A 23234-nucleotide genomic window follows, 5' to 3' on the forward strand; every position below is an offset into this window, starting at 1 on the left:
GTAGAGTCTGGGAGGCCCTGAAAGCTGGAAGGCACTGTGAGAGCTGTGGAAAGAGAAGTGGAGGCGGCAACGCTGCTTCGCGAATCTTCGCTTCCCCCAGGCCCCGCCCCCTGTCCCCCCCCCCCCGTTTTACTGGGCTCAGGACAGCCGCACACTGGCCTGAGATGGAACGCTTCGCGGTGGCCCCAGAGACAGGACCCGAGATCCCCCAGCGCGCGAATCCAAGCTGACGCTCCTGCCAGGCACCGGCGACCTCTGGCGTCGCGATTAGGAAGCGCGTCGGCGACGGCCCAGGAACGGGCCCCGCAACCCCAGACGGCCCGGCCAGGTACGCCGGGACCGCGCGAGGAGCGCAGGCAGGCCCGGGGCCGACGGCCGCTCCCCCTGAGTCGGAGGGCCCCCGCCTCGTGGGCTTCGGCGGCCGGGAGCGCGGCCCGCAGAGCGCGGCGCGGCTGGGGGCCGAACAGGTGCGCGGGCGGGGGGGGCGGTGCTTGGCGATCCTGCGCACTGCGCGCGCCCCTCCCCCACGCGGCTCCCGGCGCAGCCCCGGCCCGGCGCGCGCGGGGGGAGGAGCTGCGGCGGCAGCGGCCACTCGGGCAGGTCGGCGGCGCCGCGGGAACCCGCCGACGGCGCGGGCTGCTGGTCCCCCGCGCGCAGGAGGCGCGGGCGGCCCTGGGGACCATGGAGCCTGGTGACGCGGCGCGCCTCGGCCCGGGACGGGCGGCCCGGGCGCTGCCACCGCGGCTGCTGCTGCTGCCGTTGCTACCGCTGCTGCTGGGTCGGGGGCTGCGCGCCGCGGCCGCGGCCTCCTCTGGGGCGGCGGCCGAGGACAGCAGCGCCATGGAGGAGCTCGCCACGGAGAAGGAGGCGGAGGAGAGCCACCGGCAAGACAGCGTGAGCCTGCTCACCTTCATCCTGCTGCTCACGCTCACCATCCTCACCATCTGGCTTTTCAAGCACCGCCGGGTGCGCTTTCTGCACGAGACGGGGCTGGCCATGATCTACGGTGAGCACCCCCTACCGCGCCTACCACCCCGACACCCCTCCGGCCGCCCGGCCGCTGCGCTCCCCCCGACCCCGCCCCGCTCTGCGCTGCGCTCCCCCTTCACTTGCCAACGTGTTTCTTTTCCGTTTCCCGCTGCCACGGGGTTGGTTCCCAAGGTCAACTGTCTGCATTTTCTGGCTTTCTCTTACCGTTAAAAAGAATTCCAGCCCATTTCGACGTTTCTTAATCGGGGAGCCAGGAAAATGAAAGGCACAGAGGTGGCCTGGTTCTGTCCGCCGGGTTCTGTTTTGCGCTGCCCGCCCCCCCCCCCCCGCATCGCTCTTCCGCACCCGCCCCCACCTCTGCCCCAGTTCAGCTCAACAGGGTCTGTGTGCCGCGGGGGGTGACTATCCTGGGGACCGCGTCACCCCAAGAAGCAGGCCACAGTGAGGGTGGGGGCGAGGGCTGAGGGTTTCTGGGCTTGGGTATGGGCGGCCGGGGCCTGATGGATGCCACACATCCATGGTCAACCTGGGTGAGCGCCCACTTCTGAGATCTATGTTCCCGGGTCTCTTGTTAACAAAGTCGGAGCCTGAAGCGCTGTGAAAGGTGAGCGTGGTCCCGGATCCAGAGTGGTGCACCGACGTGATCAGGCCTAGTCGGGTATATGGGCACGCCTCCCGCTCTTCTGTCCAGGTGGGACGTTATACCCAGGTACTTGGCTTCTCCAAGGGAAGAGGAGCTTTTGTGTTCTTCAGATTTTAACATGGACGTGACTTTGAAGATCCGTTTATAAGTGGATGAAGAGGAAAAGTAGTGAGTGGTTTTAACTCCGGAGTCAGCCATTCTTTTGTTGTGAAGGGTGGGCTGATGCCACCTTCCTTTTCTGGATTTAATAACACATGCTGTGTTCCGCTCAGAGTGGTCTGCACAAATCTTCCATTATTACATGGATGTCAGTTAACTGTAATCTGAATCATCCCTCTCACCACACCCCCCCTCCCGTTATGACTCCAAAGTAGAAATGTATTCTCTTTTTGAATTGAATTCAGCGGAGTTAAGGCCCAGGTGGGCATCCACATGGGAAATAGATGAGCCCACTTCATGACTATTCCCAGTAGGGAACGTTTTACTTCATCACTTTTACTGGAGGGATCTCTCCATTTAATTTCCATTCAGGGTTCTCTGATAAAGGATGGAAAGCAGAAACCTGAATCTTTAATGTGAAAATTACCCTTGGCCCTGGGCCTTGCTTCTCGGGGCTCTTGATCGGTCGTTGACAGCCCAGGCTCATGGCCACCAAGGTTACAAAGTGCTGTCAGGATCCCTCTAGTTTTAAAGAGGTAGAGTTCTAAACAGATCTGTCACTGAACCAGGACCAGGTCTAAGACTGAGTTTGGTTATTGCAAATTACAGATGTGAACTCAAACTTTGGCCTCGATACCTGGCCACTCTTGAGCTCTGTGGTTTGTGTCAGTGGGTGACAAATGACTAATGCCAAGGCTGCAGGTAAGCTAGGAGGCCTACTGAGCAGCTAGCAGGGTGGGGAGTTGAAGCATGTTGTCATTTCAGGTGGCTGACTCTGAGAGATAATGCAAATGAAGATTACCCTTCTATGTCTATAGATAACTATGAGAAGATTTTTATTTTATAGCCTCTAGATCCATTTCATTAAAGCACAGCGTAGAATACTTCCAGAAGGTAGATTGGACAGGCTCATAAATACACGTTCGAGCGCATGGAAAATGAGAATTTAAAAATATTTTTTTTTCTGAGGGAGTACTCCATGTTCTTAGGAGCTCAGTCACCTTTATCTTAAGGCCTACAAACAATAGTGGAATTTTCCTGTGCTGATTATGTACTTTTTAAACTCATCTCAACCTTTTAGTCGTTGGGGCCCTGCTGCAGTGTACCGTGTCATTTTGTGGTACTGAAATCTGGTTTAATTGATGATTGTTCAGAAAAGGCAACATCATCTCATAACATTCTGTGTCATTTTCGGTTTTAGTGTTACTTTGAAATATACTAAGAAATTTAGTTTGTCAATATGCAATGTCCTAGGTTCTGCCAGATACTAATATTCTGATATGAATGTTTTGCCTGTAACTGTGAGAAAACAGTTGTCTGTCTCATGGATATCTAGTCTTCTGTTTTAGCGCACACACACGCTTCATTTGAATTCTAATGTCATTTGATTAGCTAATTATTCATTATTTTATGGAGGCTATTGGGATAGGGATTCTGAGTTTTAAAAATTCAGTATGAAAATCTTTGAACACTTAAGCGAATATAGTACAGATTTTCAGGACTTCTCTTTGTTAATAATAGTAAGAAAACAGATTTCATTTCTTGATATCAGTAGAGGAAGTGAGTAATTGTCCTGTTGCCTCTGAGTAATAAAGGACAAAAAGACCTAAGGAAACATTTGTTAAGTATCTGCTGGGTGTCGGGTGCCCAACTTAATTTCTGGAGATAAACAATTTCATTTTTAAATGTTGGTAAGTTTTTGAGTGAAAAGAGTTCAACTGCAAGTTTCAAAACTCTTTGAAATTTAAAAAAATGTTAATTTCTGCCCCTTTAAAAATATTTAAGCGGCACTTTAATCTGCAAGGGAAAGTTTTAATATTTATAATAAGTTATGATATATATATAGCCATATTAAAACAAATTGTGATTATATAAGTTTGCTGATATAAAATATTGCTGGAAGGACAGTCAGTAGACTAGTAACATTGGCTTTTTTTTTTTTTTGCTGGAGAGGAACTAGGTGGCTGTGACATGAGGTGGGAGAGAAACATCACCATATACCCTTTTGTGCTTTCCGATTTTTGAATTATGGAAGCCAAATTACCTCTTGGTGTGTCCTCGCCTCCATTCTGTGGCATTTGTGATGGCATTTTAAGATGCTCCTCAAATCCAGTTTGATGCCCACTTCTCCCCATTTTAAACTTTACGTTATCCATTTTCTGTGACCTTTCAACTGTTGATTGTACCCATGGAACTTCTGGAGCCCTGTGCCTGGAATGGACACCAAATGGGAAAGGGGAAAGAGATTTTCCTTCCTTTCCCTCCCTCCTTTTTATTTCATTATCCCCAGCGAAGAGTTGATGTTTTACTAGGAGTGGCGCACGCCGAGAGATCCCATCTTAAGCGCTTGCTTAGATGCAGAGGACCCAAGGACAGTAAGAGACACACTGTGAATGCTCAACATTTAAATGGCAAGGTACAGTTACAAGCACTCCTCCCTGACAACAGACCCAGGTAGCTGTAAGGGCTGGTGACCACAGACCAGACTCTCCTCCAGGGACACTGAAAACAGTGTTCCCCCCCCTCCCCGGCCCTGTGATGGGAGCTGCACACAGCAGTGGGCCGGGAGCTTACCTGGCAACCTGTTTTGTCAGGGCAGGGAGCTTCCAGCTGTCTGCCCCTGTACGTGACTAAGTGCCCTCCGAAAGTTCCTGGGCCCAGCAAATCTGTGCAGCAGAAATAGCAAGTGTTGGAGGCAGGGAAAGGTGGTATCAGCAGACTGTGTCAGTTAACTGTGGTTCTCTCTCATGTGTATGCTAGTCCCACTTCCCCCATACTGTTTTTATGACAACTGATACAGGTCCAAAATATCTCGCTTGGCCCTGGCAGCCCACCACCTGCTTCTCGCTTCCTCCATGGCTATCAGCTTTCCAAGTATGTGTTGGTCAGCCTCTCTGGGTCCCGCGGACCGTGGGCTCCTTGTTGCTTTGTCGGAGCTGAATTGCTAAGCGTGGCCCGAGAGGGGGTTCACAGGGGAAATACGACCCTTTGAAGTAGCATACAGTGAACATTTGGGCCTCTGTGTGAGCAAACATTTTGGAGCCACCCTATTAACCAAGGTTAATTGGGAGCCCTCTTTTTTTTTTAATTTTTTTTTTTTGTTCTTTTAAGAGCCCTTCCCTTTGGCCCCGGTTTGGGGCAGCTCACTTTGGCACCACATCCCTTGGGTTCAGATGTTGGCTCTGTTACTTACAAAGCTGCATAATATTGGGTAAGCTCTCTGAGCCCCGCTTTCCTCTTTTCAAAAAACAGGGACAGTGTCACTCACCTCACAGGATTAGTGTATTATTGAGATGTTGTAAAGGTCAAGTGCAGTGGCTGATAAACACTTGGTAAGTACTAGTTCTCATTCTCACTTTAGACTTTGTGATTCTTTGGCCAGCTTTGATACTTGAGGCTCATTCAGTAAAGGCCTGCCGTAATTTAATAATGCATCAGCAATCAGTTAGTGGGGATGAGCGGGACTGACTTTTTTTTTTTTTTCGGGTGGGCTATTTGTTAATACCTAGAAAAAATTTACAACATACCTACCCTACTCTTTTAGCCAGCAGTCTCAATTCTTGGACTGTGTCCTTCAAAAAATACTTGCACTAGCACGTTACATAGATGGCAATATTTGTTGTCCCAGAAGCAAGGGGCAATACTCAAGAAGGGACTGGTTAAGTTACAGCGCATTCCTGCCAAGGAATACTATGCAGCTGGTAAAAAAAGAGGTGTTGTGCAGCTACCCACACATACCATTGTGGGGAAAAACAACAAGGTGCAGAATAGTCTGCATAGTATCATCTCATTTAGTCTTTAAAAATTATGTAAAGTATGCACGTAAACACGTGCACACATTTATATATGATCTATGCTTCTCTGGAAGCAGATACAAACTTACTTAGCAGTGGTTATCCTGCTGTTGTAGAATCAGTTGTTGGGAGAGTGGGAGGGGTGGTGGTACTTTTTTCCCTTTGTACTCTTCCGAATGGCTTGAAATTTCTATGACACTGACACATTACTTTTGCAATGGGAACTTTGTTTAAAAATAAAGCAACTTTCATGTAGCAAAAAATACATTAACACTAAGAGAACACAGGTGTTAGCATTTTCCTTGGATATTAAGATGTTCTTTTTAAAGGAATGTCTAGGCATAAAGAAAACTTGCAGTTATTTAAAAGTAATAAATGGAAATAAAATGAATCTTAAAATGAGAAAGTGACATTTCCTGAAAGTGTTTCTTAGAACTTTCAGAAGGTAACCTTTTTGGAACGATGTAATTCGAAAATCACCATTTCACAACCCTCAGTGATGTAGACAAGGATTTTTTCTTTTCTTTTCTTTTTTTTTTTAAAGATTTTATTTATTTATTTGACAGAGAGACACAGCGAGAGAGGGAACACAAGCAGGGGGAGTGGGAGAGGGAGAAGCAGGCTTCCCGCGGAGCAGGGAACCCGATGCAGGGCTCCATCCCAGGACCCTGGGATCATGACCTGAGCCGAAGGCAGATGCTTAATGACTGAGCCACCCAGGCGCCCCTAGACAAGCATTTTCAATGAATTCCAAAGCTGTAGGGGAGAGGTTGTTGGGGAACATGGTACTTACACGGTGCCAAGGATCACGCCACAGATCGCTTGCCTCTCATAGAGGAAAGAAGGTATCTTTACAGTGGAGAGGTCCAGCAGTCACCATCTTATGTCCAAGTCCTCAAATTTATCCTTGCTCCTTGTGGAACTATCTAGTAGTATGTGCCTCCTGCTGAGATGCAGTAGGAAGCATATGGCTTCACCTATGTAGTATTCATCCTCCAAATGTTTTATTTGAATTGAATTCAGGTTTTAGGCACATCTTCCAGTTTACAGAAAATATAGGGGATAGAGAAACACGCTCTCAAATACCATGTGAAAACAATGAGACATATCCAAAACACAGGGTAACCTACAAGACCATCGTCCTGGTTTCTTCAAGAAGTCTATGTCAAGGGAAACAAAAAGACAGGTCAAGTGTCTGTTATGGACTGAATTGTACCTCCCAAGATTCATTTGTTGAAGTCATAATCCCTAAGGTGATGCTATTTGGAAGTGGGGTTTGGGGGAGGTAATTAGGTTTAGATGAGCTCACGAGGGTGGAGCCTCTATGATGGGATTAGTGCCCCTCTAAGAAGAGAAAGAGACCAAAGCTCACTGTCTCTATTATGTGAGGATACAGGGACAAGGCAGCCATCCACAAAGCTGGGAAGAGGGCTCTAATCAGACACTGAATCTGCCAGCACCTTGATCTTGAACTTCCAGCCTCCAAAACCGTGAGAAATAAATGTTGGTTGTTTAAACCACCCAGTCTACGGTATTTTGTTCTAGCAGCCTGAGCAGACTAAGCCAGTGTTCTAAGCTAATGGAGACCAAAGGGGCATATGCAGTCATAGCACAGGAAACTTGACTGGTTCCTGGTTCATGGAACTAAGCTATAAAGTGTTTTGGGGACAGTCAGGGATGTTTGGTGATGGATCTTAGGTGAGATAATTGAGGTTATACAAGAGAATGTACATATTAATTGGAGTTGTAAGCTAAGGTATTCAGGGATCAAGTGTATGAGTCCTCACTCATGCAGCTTACTTTCAAAAAGTTCAGTCAAAAAAAAATACACATACCACGTATATCTAGGTGGTGGGTGAAAGGGTGTGCTTTATATTCATCTTTCAACTTTTTCATGTGTTTTGAAATTTTTATTTAAATAGAAGATTGGGGAAGATGTTAACCTCTCTGTTAACCTCTTAGCTGGTAACCTGTTAAACTTCTCCCTGAAAGGACGTACAGGTGAGGCTGTATACAACCTGTTACTCTCCTTAAATGCTGACATTGAGTAGTGCTGTTTGACATTAGTTTATAGGAGCTGATGTTAGGCTTTCTTGACTTGAGAATCAGTAACGCCTTCTTAATTTTAATTTTTTGGTTTGATTTTAAAGCTCACATATCTTTTGAAAAATTGCCTCTATTCCACTTGCAAGAGAATAGGTGTTAGGAGGCTTTTCTCTTTTGGTTAAAGCATGCTACTTGGCTTTTCATCAGGGTGGATATTTGTATTAAGGTAACGCTAGCTGTTAAAACAGACCAGCCCCAAATTTCAGTGGCCTAACATAAGAAAAGTTCATTTGTAACTCATGTCATGGGCCAGTGCAAGAGACTGGCAGGTGGTTCTCCATGTGCTCACTCAGGGACCAGGTGCCTTCCATCCTGTGGCTTCCACATCACTTAGGGCCTTGGAACCCTCCCTCCCCAGCCAGTGAATGAGGAAAGGAAAAAAGGATTACATGGGGAGGAGTTTGTGCCAAGCCCAAAAGTGTTGCACATCGCTTTGCCTGTTTCTGTTGGGCAGAACTTGGTCATGAGGCCACATCTAACTGGAGTGGAGGCAGGGAAATATAGTCTAGCTGGAGGCAGAGGAACAGGTTTGGAGAGCAGCTAAGCCGATCTCTAATGCAGTATTTGATGAATCCTTTGTCACACATAATCCAGAAAAGAGAGGTTGTAGGATTTGCATGCAGTTTTGTTGATGAGAAACTCAATTTTGTAAGTAATCCAGTTCGAGGGCAGTATATTCATCTGGAGTTTGTGAAGCTGTTTCAGTAACTCTTGTCAGCATCACCCAGGAGCTTGTTAGAACTAGCGGGTCTGGCCCCAGACTTAAGTATCTCAGAGTGGGACTCAAGAATCTGTGTTTCAGGACATTAGCAGGGTTGTTTTTTTTTTTAAAGATTTTATTTATTTATTTATTTAGAGCGAACATGAGCAGGGGGAGGGGCAAAGGGAGAGCTCGAGAGGGAATATGTAGCAGACTCTGTGCTGAGCACGGAGCCCCAGGTGGGGATTGATCTCACAACCCTGAGATCATGACCTGAGCCAAAATCAAGAGTCAGATGCTTAACGGACTGAGCCACCCAGGTGCCCCTAGTAGGGTTGTTGTGTTTTTGTTTTTGTTTTTTTTCTAAGTTGAAGTTTGAAACTCATTGCTGTAGAATATTGTTTTCACCATTTAAATACATTCACCTGCTGTGATAGCCAGGCACTGTGTTAAGTATTTTGCATACTTCAAGCCATTTAACCTTCACATCAAATGTATGAAGACTGTATCATTGGTCCCATTTTGCCAAATGAAGAAATTGAAAGTTACGTCTAGCAGCACATTTGTTTAGGACCATATGTCTGAGATAGGTAAGTGGGAGTCTGCTAAAGGATGAGATCAATATGGTTCAGGATATGTTTGGCCAGGAGAGAGCAGAATCTGAATCCTGCCCCTATGACCTGGTTCCAGGGGTTCTCCGAGGGATATCTATGCCCAGAGTATAAGATAAAGCAAAGTGTGCCTTTTTATTATTTGCTGGGGCTTTGGCTCCAAAGTCCAATGTACCACTGCAAGGAGTGAGGCTGGCCAATTTGGAAGACTGGATTTTCCTATGCTACATTGGCCTCGGGCCCTTGGATCCAAGTAGAGCCAAAATACCTGTTTGTTTTCATCCCAAAGGTGTTATGCACTGATTGGTTGGGCCTCCCCTAATTCATATATTGAAATCCTAAGCCCTAGTGTGATAGTATTAGGAGCTATGGGCTTTGGGAAGTACTTAGGTCATGAAGATGGAGCCCTCATGAATGAGATTCGTGCCCTGATAGAAGAGACCCAGAGAGCTCTCTCTCCACCATATGTGTATGCAGTGAGAGGTCAGTAGTCTGTACCCCAGAAGGAGAACTTCCCAGGCCTGATCATTCTCCTACCCTGATCTTGCACTTTCAGGCTCCAGAACTGTGAGAAAAAGAAATGTCTGTGGCGTATAAGCCACCCAGTTTCTGGTACTTTGTTAGAGCTGGCCTGACCAAGACAATATGGCAGAAGGCTACCAGTCGTTCCTGGGGAAAACCCAGAGAAACCATCAAAGGATGTTCAGAGTGGCTGTGCCAGGCCTTCTCAGGTGGGAGCAGGTGCTTAAAAGCTTTCTAATCTCTAGACGTCACTATCACAGAGGTGGGGAGGCAGGTGGAGCTTGGCCTGTCGAGCTCCCAGGTTTCCCTGCTCTTCCTATGCCGGTTCTCCCAGGCATGTCACTGTCTCCTCGAGAGCGCTTCCGAAATCCATGAGAACACCACCCTGAATGGCAGTGTAGGCAGGCGTATCTGTCTTTCGTTTACTGCTCTCTTCTGTCCCTAGAATAGTGCCAGACACATAGTAGGTGCCATGGAAATATTTGCTTAATGGATTCTATTTTGTCTAACAAACATAAGGTGCTGGTAACACTGCCTAGCATTAAAGGTCCTTCCTTCAAGTTCTCATGCCTCAGATTCATGCTGGCTATGAAGTTTCTGAGAAGGAAAACTGTATGTGGGAAAACATCTGCCTGAATCACAGCAAAAGCTGTTTCAGGAAGGAGGAATGAAGGGATAGGTGAGTATACATTCGCAAAAAATTGTGTATTTAGCTGATAAGCCACATGGTGGTTTTTAAATTTTTTTACTGTGGCAAAATGTAGCAAAATTTTCCATTTCTTACCATTTTTAACTGTATAATTCACTAGCATTAATGGCATTTGTAAAATTGTGTGACCATCACACCACTATTTCCAAAAAAATGTTTTTATCACCTCAAACTCTGTACCCATTAAAACAGTAATGCCCCCATTCCTTCCTCCCCCCTACTCCCTGATACCCTCTAATCTAGTTTCTGTCTCTACAAATTTGCCTATTCTAGATATTTCATTTAAGTGTATTCATACACTTTGAGTCCTGACTTATTTGAATCTGACTCTTTCACTTGGCACAATATTTTCGAGGTTCATCCATTTTGTCGCATGTATGTGAACTTCATTCCTTTCTGTGGCTGAGTAATATTCCATTCTGCATTTTGTTTATCCATTTATCAGTTCCTGGACACTTGGGTTGTTTCCACCTCTTGGCTATTATGAATAATGCTGCCGTGATACACAAGTATCCGTTTGGGCCCCTGTTTTCAATTCTTTTGAGTATATACCTGGGAGTAAAATTCCTGGGTCATATGGTGATTCTATGTTTAACTTTCTCAGGAACTGCCAAACTATTTTCCACAGCAGCTGCAGTATTTTACATTCCCACCACAAGAATTCCAGTCTCTCCACATCCTCTCCAATACTTGTTATTTTCTGTTGTTGTTTTTTGTAGTCATCCTAGTACTTGTGAAGTGGTAGCTCATTATGGTTTTGGTTTTCATTTTCCTATTGACTAATGATGTGGAGCATCTTTTCATGTGCTTATTGGCTGTTTGTACATCTTCTTTGGAGAAATGTTCATTCAGGTCGTCTGCCCATTTTTAAATTGGGTTGTCTCTTGTTGAGTTGTAGGAGTTCTTTATGTATTCTGGATGTTAATCTCTTATTAGATATATGATTTGTAAATACTTTCTCCTAGTTCATGTTGCCTTTTTACTCTATGATAGTGTCCTTTGCACAAAAAGCTTTAATTTTGATGAAGTTCACTTTATCTATTTTTTTTCTTTTGTTGCCTATGCTTTTGGTATCCTGTCCAAGAAATCTTTGCCAAATCCAATGCCAAAAAGTTTTTTCTTTGAAGAACTTTATAGTTTTAGCTCTTAAATTTGGGTTTTTGGTCTCTATTAATTTTTATATATGGTATAAGGTAAGGGTCCAAATTTATTTATTTTTTTGTATGTGGATGTTCAGTTATACCAGCACCATTTGTTGAAGAAACTGTCCCTTCCTCATTGAATGGTTTTGGCATCCTTGTCAAAAATCAGTAGACCATAGATATGAAGGCACATTTCTAGGCTCTCAATTCTATTCCATTGGTCTCTATGTCTGTCCTTATACCAGTATCACACCGTTTTGATTACTGTAGCTTTGTAGCAAGTTTTGAAATTAGGAAGTGTGAGTCCTCCAACTTTGTTCTTTTTCAGGATTATTTTGGCTCTTTGAAGTTCCTTAATTTTCAATAAAAGTTCTAGGATGAGTTTTTTCATTTCTGCCATTGAGATTTTTTTAAAAGATTTTATTTATTTGAGAGAGAGAGAGAGAGAGAGAGAGAGAGAGCACAAGCAGGGTGAAGGGAAGAGGGAGGAGCTGAGCAGGGAGCCCCATGTGGGACTCAGTCCTGGGACTCCGGGATCATGACCTGAGCCAAAGGCAGATGCTTAACCGACTGAGCCACCCAGGCGCCCTGCCATTGAGATTTTGATAGGGATTGCATTGAGTCTATATATTGCTTTGGGTAGTATTGTCATCTTAATGATTTTAAGTCTTCCGGTCCATGAACATGGATATCTTTTCATTTATTTAGATCTTTAATTTCTTTCAGCAGTGTTTTGTAGTTCAGTGTACAACTCTTGCACCTCCTTGGTTAAATTTATTTTCAAATATTTTATTCCTTTTTATGCTATTGTAAATGAAATTGTTTTCTTAAGTTCCTTTTCGGATTGTTCATTGCTAGTGTATAGAAATATGACTGATTTTTTTGGTGTTGATTTTGTATCCTGCAACTTTGTTGAATTTGTTTATTTTCTCTAACAGTTTTTTGGATTCTTTATAGAGTTTTATATGTACAAGATCATGTCATCTGCAAATGGAGATAGTTTTACTTCTTCCTTTCTAATTTGGATGCCTTTTATTTCCCTTTCTTGCTTAATTGTTCTGGTTAGAACTTCCAGTCCTGTGTTGAATAGAAGTGATGAAAGTGGGCATCCTTGTCTTCATCCTGATCTTAGGGGAAAAGGTTTCAGTTTTTCACCATTGAGTATGATGTTAGATGTGGGTTTTTCATATATGGTCTTTATCACTTTGAGCAAGTTCCTTTTTTTAAAAAAGATTTTATTTGTCAGAGTGTGCGCGTGCGTGCACAAGCAGGGGGAGGGGCAGGCAGAGGGAGAAGCAGGCTCCCCACTGAGCAAGGAGCCCAAGGCGGGACTTGATCCCAGGACCCCAGGATCATGACCCAAGCCAAAGGCAGATGCTCAACAGACTGAGGCACCCAGGCATCCCTGAGGAAGTTCCTTTTTATATCTAGTTTACTGTTTTTTGTTTTTTGTTTTTTTTATCATGACAGGGTATTCTTTTTGTCAAATGCTTTTTCTACATCAATTACGGTGATTATGTGGGTTTTTTTCTTCATTCTGTTGATGTGGTATATTACACTGATTGACCTTCATATATTGAGCCACCTTGCATTCCTGGATAAATTACATTTGATCATGGTGTATAATTCTTTTAAAGTGCTGCTGAATCTGGTTAGCCAGTATTTTGTGGAGGATTTTTGCATCTGTATTTATAAGGACTGTTGGTCTCTAGTTTCCTGTTCTTGTCATGTATTTGGCCTTGATATCAGGGTAATGCTGGCTTTATAGAGTAAGGAAGTATTTGCTCTACTTCAATCTTTTGGAAGAGTTTGAGAAGGATTGTTGTTAGTTCTTCTTTAAATGTTTGTAAAATTAACCAATAAAGCTATGTGGTCCTGGGCTTTTCTCTGTTGGGAAGTTTTTGATTACTGATTCACTCTCCTTATTTTTATAGGTCTATTCGGAATTTCTGTTTCTCCTTGAGTCAGTTTTGATAGTTTGTGTGTTTGTAGGAATGTGTGAATTTCACCTAGGTTACCCAATTTGTTGGTGTACGGTTATTCATAGTATTCTCTTATAATCTTTTTAACTTCTGTAAAGTTGATAGTAATGTCCCCTTTTTCATTTCTGATGTTAGTAATTTGAGTCTTCTTTCTTTTTTTCTTAGTTACCCTAGCTACAGTTTGTCAGTTTTGTTGATCTTTTCAAAGAACTAACTTTTGGTTTTCTTGATTTTTTTCTTCTGTTCTTTATTTTATTTATCTCCTCTCTAATCTTTTCATTTCCTTCCTTATTCTAGCTTTGGGTTTGAATTGCTCTTCTTTTTTTTTTTTTTTTTAAGTTCCTTCGGGTATACAGTTAAGTTACTAAATTGAGATCTTTTCATTTTTAATGTAGATACTTACAGCTAAGAATTTCTCTCTGAGCACTGTTTTTGCTGCATCTGATAACTTTTGGTACATTATGTTGTTTTCATTTTTCCCAAGTTATTTTCTAATTTCCTTTATGATTTCTTCTTTGACTTATTGGTTAAGAGTGCGTTGTTTAATTTCCACACATTTGTGAGTTTTCCAGTTTTCCTTCTGTTACTGATTTCTAGTTCATCCCATTGTGATTGGAAAAGACACTTTGAATATTTTTAGTCTCTTTAAATTTAATAGGACTTGTTTGGTGACCTAAGTTATGGTCTGTCCTGGAGAATGTTACATATGTACTTGAGAAGAATGTGTACTCTGCACTTGTTGGGCAGGGTGCTCTGTATGTGTCTGTTAGATCCAGTGGTTTATAGTATTCTTCAAGTCCTCTAGTTCTTTATTGATCTTCTGTCTGGTTTTTCTATATATTATTGATAGTGAAGTTTCCACCTATTATTTTTTTTTTAAGATTTTATTTATTTGACAGAGAGAGACACAGCGAGAGAGGGAACACAAGCAGGGGGAGTGGGAGAGGGAGAAGCAGGCTCCCCGCAGAGCAGGGAGCCCAATGCGGGGCTCGATCTCAGGACCCTGAGGATCATGACCCGAGCTGAAGGCAGACGCTCAACGACTGAGCCACCCAGGTGCCCCTCCACCTATTATTATAGAACTGTTTCTTCCTTTAGTTCTGTCAGACTTTGCTTTGTATATTTCAGGGGTCCATTTTTAGGTATGTATATGTTTATAATTGCTGTACCTTCTTGACGGATTGAACATTTTATCAATATACATCTTTCTTCGTCTGTTGTAATACTTTTTTAACTTAAAATCTATTTTGTCAGGTAATATAGCCACCCCACTTCCCTTGCGGTTGCTATTTGCATAGGCTATTTTTTTAACCATCTTTTTACTTTTAACCTCTTTGTGTCTTTGTATTTAAAGTGATTCTCTTGTAGACAGCATATAGATGGATCTTGTGTTTTTACCCATTCTGTCAATCTCTGACTTTTAATTGTAAAACTTAATTTATTAACATTTAAAGTAATACTAATAAGGCTGGACTCACTTCTGCCATGTTGCTATTTGCTTTCTGTATGTCTTATGTGGTTTTTGTTCCTCAATTTCTCCATTACTGCCTTTTTTGTATTTGATTTTTTATAGTGTATGGTTTTGATCCTCTTCTTTCCTTTTCTGTATATTGTTATTTTCTTGCTGGTTATCTTGGAGATTTCCCTTAACATCTTAAACTTTTAGTAACGTATTTTGAATAGTACCAACTTAGTTTCAGTAGTATACACAGTCTGTTCCTATACATCTCTCTTCCTTTAGGGAAAGGAATAATATTGTTATTGTCAAAATTACATATTTACATATTGTTAACATAGATTTATAATTATTATCTGAAATTGCCTTTTTAATCATATAAAAAAAGAAGAGTTATAAACCAGAATTTTTTACATTTACTTGTGTTCTTTACCAGTGTTCTTTATTTTTTCATATGGCTTTGAATTACTGTCTGGTGTCTATTCATGTCAGCCTGAAGTACTCCTTAAGCATTTCTTATAGGTCAGTTCTACTCATAAGGAACTCCATTAGCTTTTGTTTATCTGAAAATGTCTTAATTTCTCCTTCATTCTAGAAAGATAGCTTTTTACCAGGTACAGAATTCTTGGTTGACAATTTTTTTTTCTTTCAACACTTTAAATACGTTATTTCACTTTTCTTCTAACCTCCAAGATTTCTGCTGAGAAATCAGATTTCATTTTCTTGAGGATCCCTTGTATGTGACAAGTCACTTCTCTTTGCTTCTTTCAAGATTCTCTTTGTCTTTACCTTTCAACAGTTCCATTTTAGTGTGTCTCAGTGTGCATCTTCCGAGTTTATCCTGCTTGGAGATTGTTGAGCTTCTTGAATGTGTAGATTAATGCATTTCATCAAATTTGGGAAGTTTTCAGGCATTATTTCTTCAAATATTCTTTCCAGTCCTTTCTCGATCTCTTCTTCTGGGACTTCCATATTGCATTATTGGTCCTCTTGTTGGTGTCCTACAGGTCCCTTAGGCTGTGTTCACTTTTCTTCATTATTTTTATTTTCTGCCACTCAGACTTGATAATTGCAATTGTTCTATCTTCACATTTGCTAATTCTGTCTTCTGCCTGCTCAAATATGCCATTGAGCCCCTCTAGTCAGTTTTTTATTTCAATGATTGTACTTTTCAGCTCCAGAATTCTAATGCTTCCTTTTTATAATTTCTGTCTCCTTATTGATATTCCCATTTTGTTTATACATCATTTTTCTGGTTTCCTTTATTTCATTGTTCATGGTTTCCTGTAGCTCTTTAAACATATTTCAGATAGTTGATTTAAAGTTTTTATCTATTATGTCCAGTATCTCAGCCTTCTCAGGAAGGAGATTTTGCTTGGTTGCTGTAAACCTTTGGGTTTTTTCCAGAATTCTGGAAAAGTTGGTTCTGACTGTTTCTGCTTATTTTTTGATGTTTCTGTGAGGAACAGGAGTTTGTAGCTACCTACTCCATCATTTTGCTGACATTCCTCACCACACTGTGCTTCTAAAAAATTAGATTCTGTATATTTTCAGAGACACTGTGATCTCTGGGGAAAAAACAGTGTTAAGTCTTGTGTTTTGTTAAATTTGTGTACCGTGTTACTAAGCGAGTAAAAGTCCTGAAGTAGTCCTTTAAATTTTATCGTGGGCTACTATCACATGCATCTGCTAAGAAGCCAGAAAGAGAAAATTCTAATTAGGGTGTAAGTGATCATACATAGAGTTTAAGTTTATACTCAACAAATCTCTTCTTTACCCACCCCCATCTACCTCTAAAACACATTTTGGGTAAAGACACATTGACCTCAAACTGTCTTGGGTTATTAAAAAAGTTGATTCACAGATAACTTTGTGTTGAATGTAGAACTAAGTGTAGCAGAGACTCCAGGTACCTCCCAATGTTCATTCTCCCTTTCATCTTTCTAACAGGACCATGAGTTTTAGCCCAGCATATTTCTATGCAGTGAAAGCACTGTATTTCCTGGCCTCTCTCATAGTTAGGTGTGGTCATATGACCAACTTCTGGCTGAAGACTGGAAGTGCTGTGTGGGATTTGTGCAAAGTATCTGTAAAAGGAAGAGAATGTGCCCTTCTTCTGCCACACCTTCTGTTTTCTTGAATGTGAATGTTATGCTAGAGCTCCAGCAGCCATATTGGATCCAGAGGTAACTTTGGGAATGGAAGACACTTCTAGCAATACAGTAAGATAGGCGGAGCTGGGATCTCTGAGAGCATAGAGCTGCCATGCTAGACTTGGACTGAATACTTCCAGACACCTTACAAGTGAGAGAGAAATAGGTGTTTGTTATTTGCTGCTGAATCTAATTGTAACTTTTACACCAGGCTCTGAGTTCCACTTGAAACTTGACTGTGATATACCGGGCTGTTTTGCAGACCTGATGTGGATGTTCATGACTACAATGGATAAGACACTGCTTGGGATTCTAGAGGAGGCCAAAGAATAGGCAGTACAGGTCCAGAGAAAGGGTTTGAAGAAAGAGTTAAAATTTAAAGTACCATTTATATTTGGTAACTGCTTGGGCATCCGATGACTGCCCACACATTTGGTGATTTGCTAGAAAGACTCATGAGATTCAGAGACACATATAGTCAGAGCTATGATTTATTACAGTGAAAGGATAAATGGCAGGATAAGCAAGGGAAAAAGATGTATTGGATAGAGTCTGGAAGACTCTAGATGTGGGCTTCCAAAGTTTTCTCTTAGAGGATTCGGGGTAGGGTTTCACAGAACAAGCTTCCTCCTCCAGCAATTAAATACAGCTGCACATGCACCGGGTTTCTGCCTAGGGAAGCTTGTTTAAGACTCCGACTTTTTTTTAGTAAGGGCTGATCAGGACTCTTACTGAAATTTCTGACTCCCAGAAGGAAAGCGGGTGTTTGCCATAAATCACATTTGCAAAAACAACTTAGCCGGGCTGGTATGGCAGAATTCAGTGTCCTAGGCACACAAAACAACCTTATCAATTGACATCGGGAGTATTCTACACACCAAGTTCAAATGGGCTATTGCAAGGATCAGTCATGCAAGCTGGACCTCCTAGAGAACACAGCATCAGGCCTATCATGTTAACCTTTTCCTGCAGAATAACATGTGGTGTCAAGTGACTGTAGCTTTTTGTGTTCCTGAGGTTTCTTTAGCTTCATCCACACTCTTTTATATTTAAAATCATCAGTTTTTTAGATTTATTACTTTTATTTTTGTGTGTGGGTGTACGTGTAAATGTCTTTAGTTCACCTTCATTTTGAAAGATGTTTTTGGTGGGTAGAGAATTCTAGATTCATTTTTTTGTTTGTTTGTTTTTCTCCTGTCTCCATTTCCTGCTCCATCATCTTTTTGCTTATATTGTTTCTGATGAGAAATGTGATGTCAGCCTTGTCTTTGTTCCTGTGTGTGTAACATGTCTTTCTCCTCTGGTTACTTTTAAGATTTTCTGTTTATCACTGGTTTTGAGCAATTTGATTATAACTTACCTTGGTGTAGTTTTCTTTGTGTTTCATGCGCTTAGGATTCATTTGTTTTTTTGGGTGCATATTTTTATAGTTTCCATTAAGTTTGTAAAAATTTTGGCCGTTATTTCTTCAAATTTTTTTCTATCCTTTTCCCCTGCAGGGCTCCAGTTACCTGTATATTAGACCACTTCTAAGTTGTTACACAGCTCACTGGTGCCTTTTCAGAAATTTTCAGATCATTTTTTTCCATGAGTTTCATTTTGGATGGTTCGCATCTAGTGTATTTTTTTTTTAAGATTTATTGATTTATTTGAGGGGGGAGAGGCAGAGGGAGAGAGAGTCTTAAGCAGATTTGGCCCTGAGTGTGGAGCCTGAAGTGGGGCTTGATCTCATGACCCTGAGATCATGACCTGAGCTGAAACCAAGAGTCGAGGCTTAACTGTGCCACCCAGGCACCCCCCCAACCCCATCCAGCATATTGTTCATCTTAGACATCATAGTTTTTATGCTTAGAGGTTCTTCCATATCTCTGCTTAACTTTTTGAATCTATGGACTATGTTAAAATAATTGTTCTAATGCCCTTACCTGCTACTTCTAAAGTTTGGGTCAGGTTCACTTTTTTTTGGGGGGGGGTGGTCAGTTTCACTTGATTGATTGATTATCCTCCCAATTATGGGTTGCATTTTCCTGCCTCTTTGTATGTCTGCTAATCTTTAGTTGGATGCCAGACATTGTAAATTTTACCTTGTTAGATGCTGGACGTGTTTGTATTCCTAAAAATCATCTTGCACTTTGTTCCTGGATGCAGTTAACTTAACTTGAAAATACTTTGATCCTTTGGGGTCTTGCTTTCATGATTTGTTAGGTAGGTCTGGAGCAGTGCTGGTTGGTTATTCCCATGACCGAGGCAAGACCATCCTGGTTATTCTACCCAAATGTCCTGTGAACTGTGAGTTTTTCCATTCTGGCTAGTGGGGACAGGTACTGTCCCTGTAGCCAGGTATCATTCTCCCTGATCCTTTCAGATTGTTCTTTCCCCTCATCTGCATATGCTGATCTCTTCTGAATACCTGAGGGAGAGACCCTCTGTGGATCTTCAGGATTCTCTCTCTATTTAAGTCTCCTTGTTGGTCCTCTGTCTCATGGACTCTAGCTGCCTGTGTATGTAGACTCTCAGCTTTGTCAATTTAGGGAGTTGGCTAGACTTTGTCCCAGTTTCCCCTCCCTGTTTTTTGGCTTAGAAACTCTCTTAAGGCAGTAAAGCTGAAGCAACCGTAGCACTCCTCCCACTTCTCCCCGTCTCTCAGGAATCAGTTCTTCGTTGCCTGATGTCTGGTGTCTTGAAAGCCGTTGTCTCATGTATTTCTTTGTTTTTGTTTCAGGCATGACGATAAATCCAGTCCCTGTTTCTCTGTCTTGTCTGGAAGTGGAAGCCTTCATTTCATAGAGGAGTTTTGGTCTTTTGTTTTCTGTTTTTTGGGGGGCTTTTTTGGTCATTGTAACCCCCATTCACATCCACTGTGTCTTTTGGTATTTATTTTTTTGAACTGTGGACTTCATATGTGTGTCTGTGTAATTATGTGTGTTTGTATACACACGGACATTTACAACAAGTCTACCATGAGCTGTCGTAGTCTAGGAATATGTTGGCTTCTGTACATTTTTACTGTTGAGAGAACAGGGGAAAGAAACAGTGGCATTCATTAGCAGAGTAGGCTGTGAATGAGTCCGAGTGATGCTCTTCAGTGGTATGAATGAGAGAATTGTTGCCTTTCAGTGGCAGTGTTCTGTGGAGTGTTTGTGATGGCACTGAAGAGAGACACCGTCAGGATGGTCATCTGTAGTGATTTTGATCCATTGTGGGGAAATCTGGTAAAGGGTGGAGCTCTGATGGCAAATGAAGTCTTCCCCGTCCACTCAGGAAAAAAGAGGCAAGTAGTTCAGTAGGGGGCAACTGTGAACCAAGGCATTGGAAGACCTGAAAAGCCAAATAGGGTGCACTGAAGCAACCTGGGGCTCAGCGACAGCAGGCAGCCACGGTCACCCCTAGGGCTGACACAGGGAGAAGGTAGCATTACCAGAGCCCAGGAATGAGGTCGCCTGGCAGGGATGGGAACCGCTGCGGGGGCTGCCTAGTGAGACAGGGGACCCAGAGAGAGGGCTGACTGGTGGCAGCTTCAGCCATGGAGATCACATGGCCATTACTTGAGAGGGGGAGGGACCGAGGGGACAGAAGGGGGGGGGAGAGAGAGAGCCCAAGCACGTGCCTCTGCAGCAAAGAGATGGAGATACCCTGGCGTCTGTCGTCTCCCACTCCAGTCTCTCACCGTGCTGCCCATTGGACAAATCTCACTGGAAGCCACCTCGAAGGGGGCCTGGAACTGCAGTTTACCGGGGTTACCCCTTCCCCTCCCCACTCTGTCCCCTGCCAATGTAGCAGAGCACGAAAGGGCAGAAAATGGATCTGAGGGCACAGAAGCCCAGGACTGGCACGGTGACCCTGGCTCAAATTAAAGGCCTATTCTGGTGTGCAGTGTATCCAATACCTGGATACGGCCCCGAAGGGAAGAGAGAAGCTGTGTGGTCAGGTTCAAAAGAACCACTATCCGTCTCAGCAGATGCTGGGGGGAAGGAAGCTAGGTGTTGAGGAACAGGCTGGATCTGCTGTGGTTAATATATGCCTAAAGGATGGGATGACGTAATTAGGATAAACAGTCATTCACATTTGAAATGTTGAAATATATGTGTTAAAAAAAAAAAAACCCACATCGACTATTTTGGAAGCTTACCCTATCAGTGCCCTTTGTATAGTATAATTAACGTTATGATTTGACGTACACATTAATATTTGTAAGCAAGGTGGTAGATGTTTCTGTAACAGTGTCTTTTTTTCATAGGGCCGCCTTAACAGTGATACCCTAGACTATCTAAGCCCTTTTTTGATGAGTTCAGCTAGGGAAACTGCCTGTCAAGGATGCTAATCTCTCTGAATCATGTTATTTAGTTTCGTAGCAGTACCTCTTCAATTTCTATAATTCAGGTAGTGTTTGGAAAATTCCTAATTAGAGTTGGATTTCTGTAAAAGAGGACATCTTTAGGGGAGTAGGTCACTCAAGCACCTGCTGTGTTCTCAGTATAGAGGGCCTGATTGGGCCAGTGACATAAGGGCAAAGGTGTGATGCAGGTTTGAGCATTTTCCTCTACCTCAAAAGGCCAAATGGGCATCAAGCATTTATGTGTTACAAGAACATACAAGTTCATGAAAACAAGTTCTCTCTTTCATTGGAATTATAGCAAGTCAGGTAAGAAAATCAGTTATATCAAACTGATCAGAATCTTGATTAGATATTAATACTATAGGAATTTCCCATCTCTCTATGTTTATCTGATTAATGAAAGGTTCAGCAAATTGTTACTTAGTGCGTTGTAATTTGCTTGACATGGTCTTTCAGTATTTCAAATACCTAATCTTTGTGGGAAAGGGCTGCATATAAGATATAAGTACGTTTGAAAAATGAATAAACAGCCTTCTGGTTTCGCCTGAGAGATGCAGACCGTGGAGCTCCCATCCTTACAACAAGAAAAAAGCTGGACAAGTTGCAGACCCGTGACTTCTCTTGAATGCAACAGAAAACTGAGATTTCAGGGCATACAACTAACCCCAAATCAGGAGACATACAGGAGCCGCTGCGGGGGCGTAATAGGACTTGAGCGTTTGCTTACCCAGGACAGACACTGCTGGATGTCATGTAAGCCAATAAGATTTTTGAAAAAAGATTTTATTTATTTACTTAGAGATAACAAGAGAGAGAGAGCACAAGTAGGGGGGAGACGGAGAAGCAGGCTCCCCGCGCCACCCAGGTGCCCCCTTATGATTTTCTTAATAACATTTTCCGTTCTCTAGTTTACTCTGTTGTAAGAATACAGTATATAACGCATACAACATACAAAACATGTGTTAGTCTGTAGTAGGCTACATTATTAGTAAAGCTTCTGGTCAACAGTAGGCTATTATGTTTTGGGGGAGTCAGCGGTTATACCTGGATTTTTGACTGCATGGGGGGGTCGGTGCCCCAATGCCTGTATTGTTCAGGGGTCCACTGTTTAGGCGAAATAGCTGATAGCAGAAATGTTGACGCCACCACCATTTGAGAAACTCTAGAACACAGCCAGAAGAACTTAGAGAGGGGGAACTTACTGATGTAAATGAGCAAAGTGGTTGTGATGAGAAGTATGAAGGTTTCAGAGGAAGTGATGCCAGCAAAAAAGAGTTCCTCGGATTGAAGGAACATCTTAGCGATATTTCAAGACGTTAAAAGTGCTAAGGATATAGTGTGGAAGCTGATCCTAACCTAGGAAGGAGTATGCCCATTTGCCATGGCATAGAAAAGATGCTTGCTCTGTATTGTAAGTTATAGGACAAGAAAAAGGAAGCAAGCGCTGTTCAAACTACTCAATACGTATTTTTTTCCCCAAAGAAATAGCTTTAGTTCTCAATATTTCTGATGTTTTACGGTGCACTGAATAAATATTAGTTTTACTATCTTTTCATTTTCTCTTGACATTTATAGCCAGAGTAAGGGTCTTTAATGCTTTGGCAAAATTTTTTAAAGACCACAGGACAATTATATTTTTTCCCATTGATTATTAAGATTGCTATTCTTCCTTTTTTTAAAATTTTAAATAGAGAGCCTGCATGTGCACGCACACAGGCAGTGGGGGGAGGGGTAAAGGGAGCGGGAGAGAGAGACTCTTTCTTTTTTTCTTTAAATTTTTTATTGTTATGTTAATCACCATACATTACATCATTAGTTTTTGATGTAGTGTTCCATGATTCATTGTTTGTGCATAACACCCAGTGCTCCATGCAGAACGTGCCCTCTTTAATACCCATCACCAGGCTAACCCATCCCCCCCCCCACTCCCC

The 23234-nt window shown here is 42.6% G+C and overlaps 1 protein-coding gene across 3 annotated transcripts in view; it reads left to right on the plus strand.

Annotated features, from left to right (window-relative positions):
• The first annotated feature begins 568 nt into the window (after positions 1-568).
• The window catches only part of SLC9A7 (solute carrier family 9 member A7), a 142700-nt gene continuing 120034 nt past the window's right edge, over positions 569-23234 (plus strand). The window contains exon 1 of one of the 3 annotated variants that reach the window (XM_073901873.1): positions 569-1006. In XM_073901873.1, coding sequence (XP_073757974.1) covers positions 682-1006 — 325 coding nt within the window. In that variant the 5' untranslated portion in view covers positions 569-681. The remainder of the gene's footprint in view (positions 1007-23234) is intronic. The other 2 variants (XM_073901871.1, XM_073901872.1) reach the window with 2 other exon arrangements.

The sequence above is a fragment of the Callorhinus ursinus genome, unplaced genomic scaffold (assembly GCF_003265705.2).
Source record: "Callorhinus ursinus isolate GAN/ISIS: 27379988/994484 unplaced genomic scaffold, GSC_fseal_2.0 scaffold16, whole genome shotgun sequence".
Classification (NCBI taxonomy): Eukaryota; Metazoa; Chordata; class Mammalia; order Carnivora; family Otariidae; genus Callorhinus; species Callorhinus ursinus.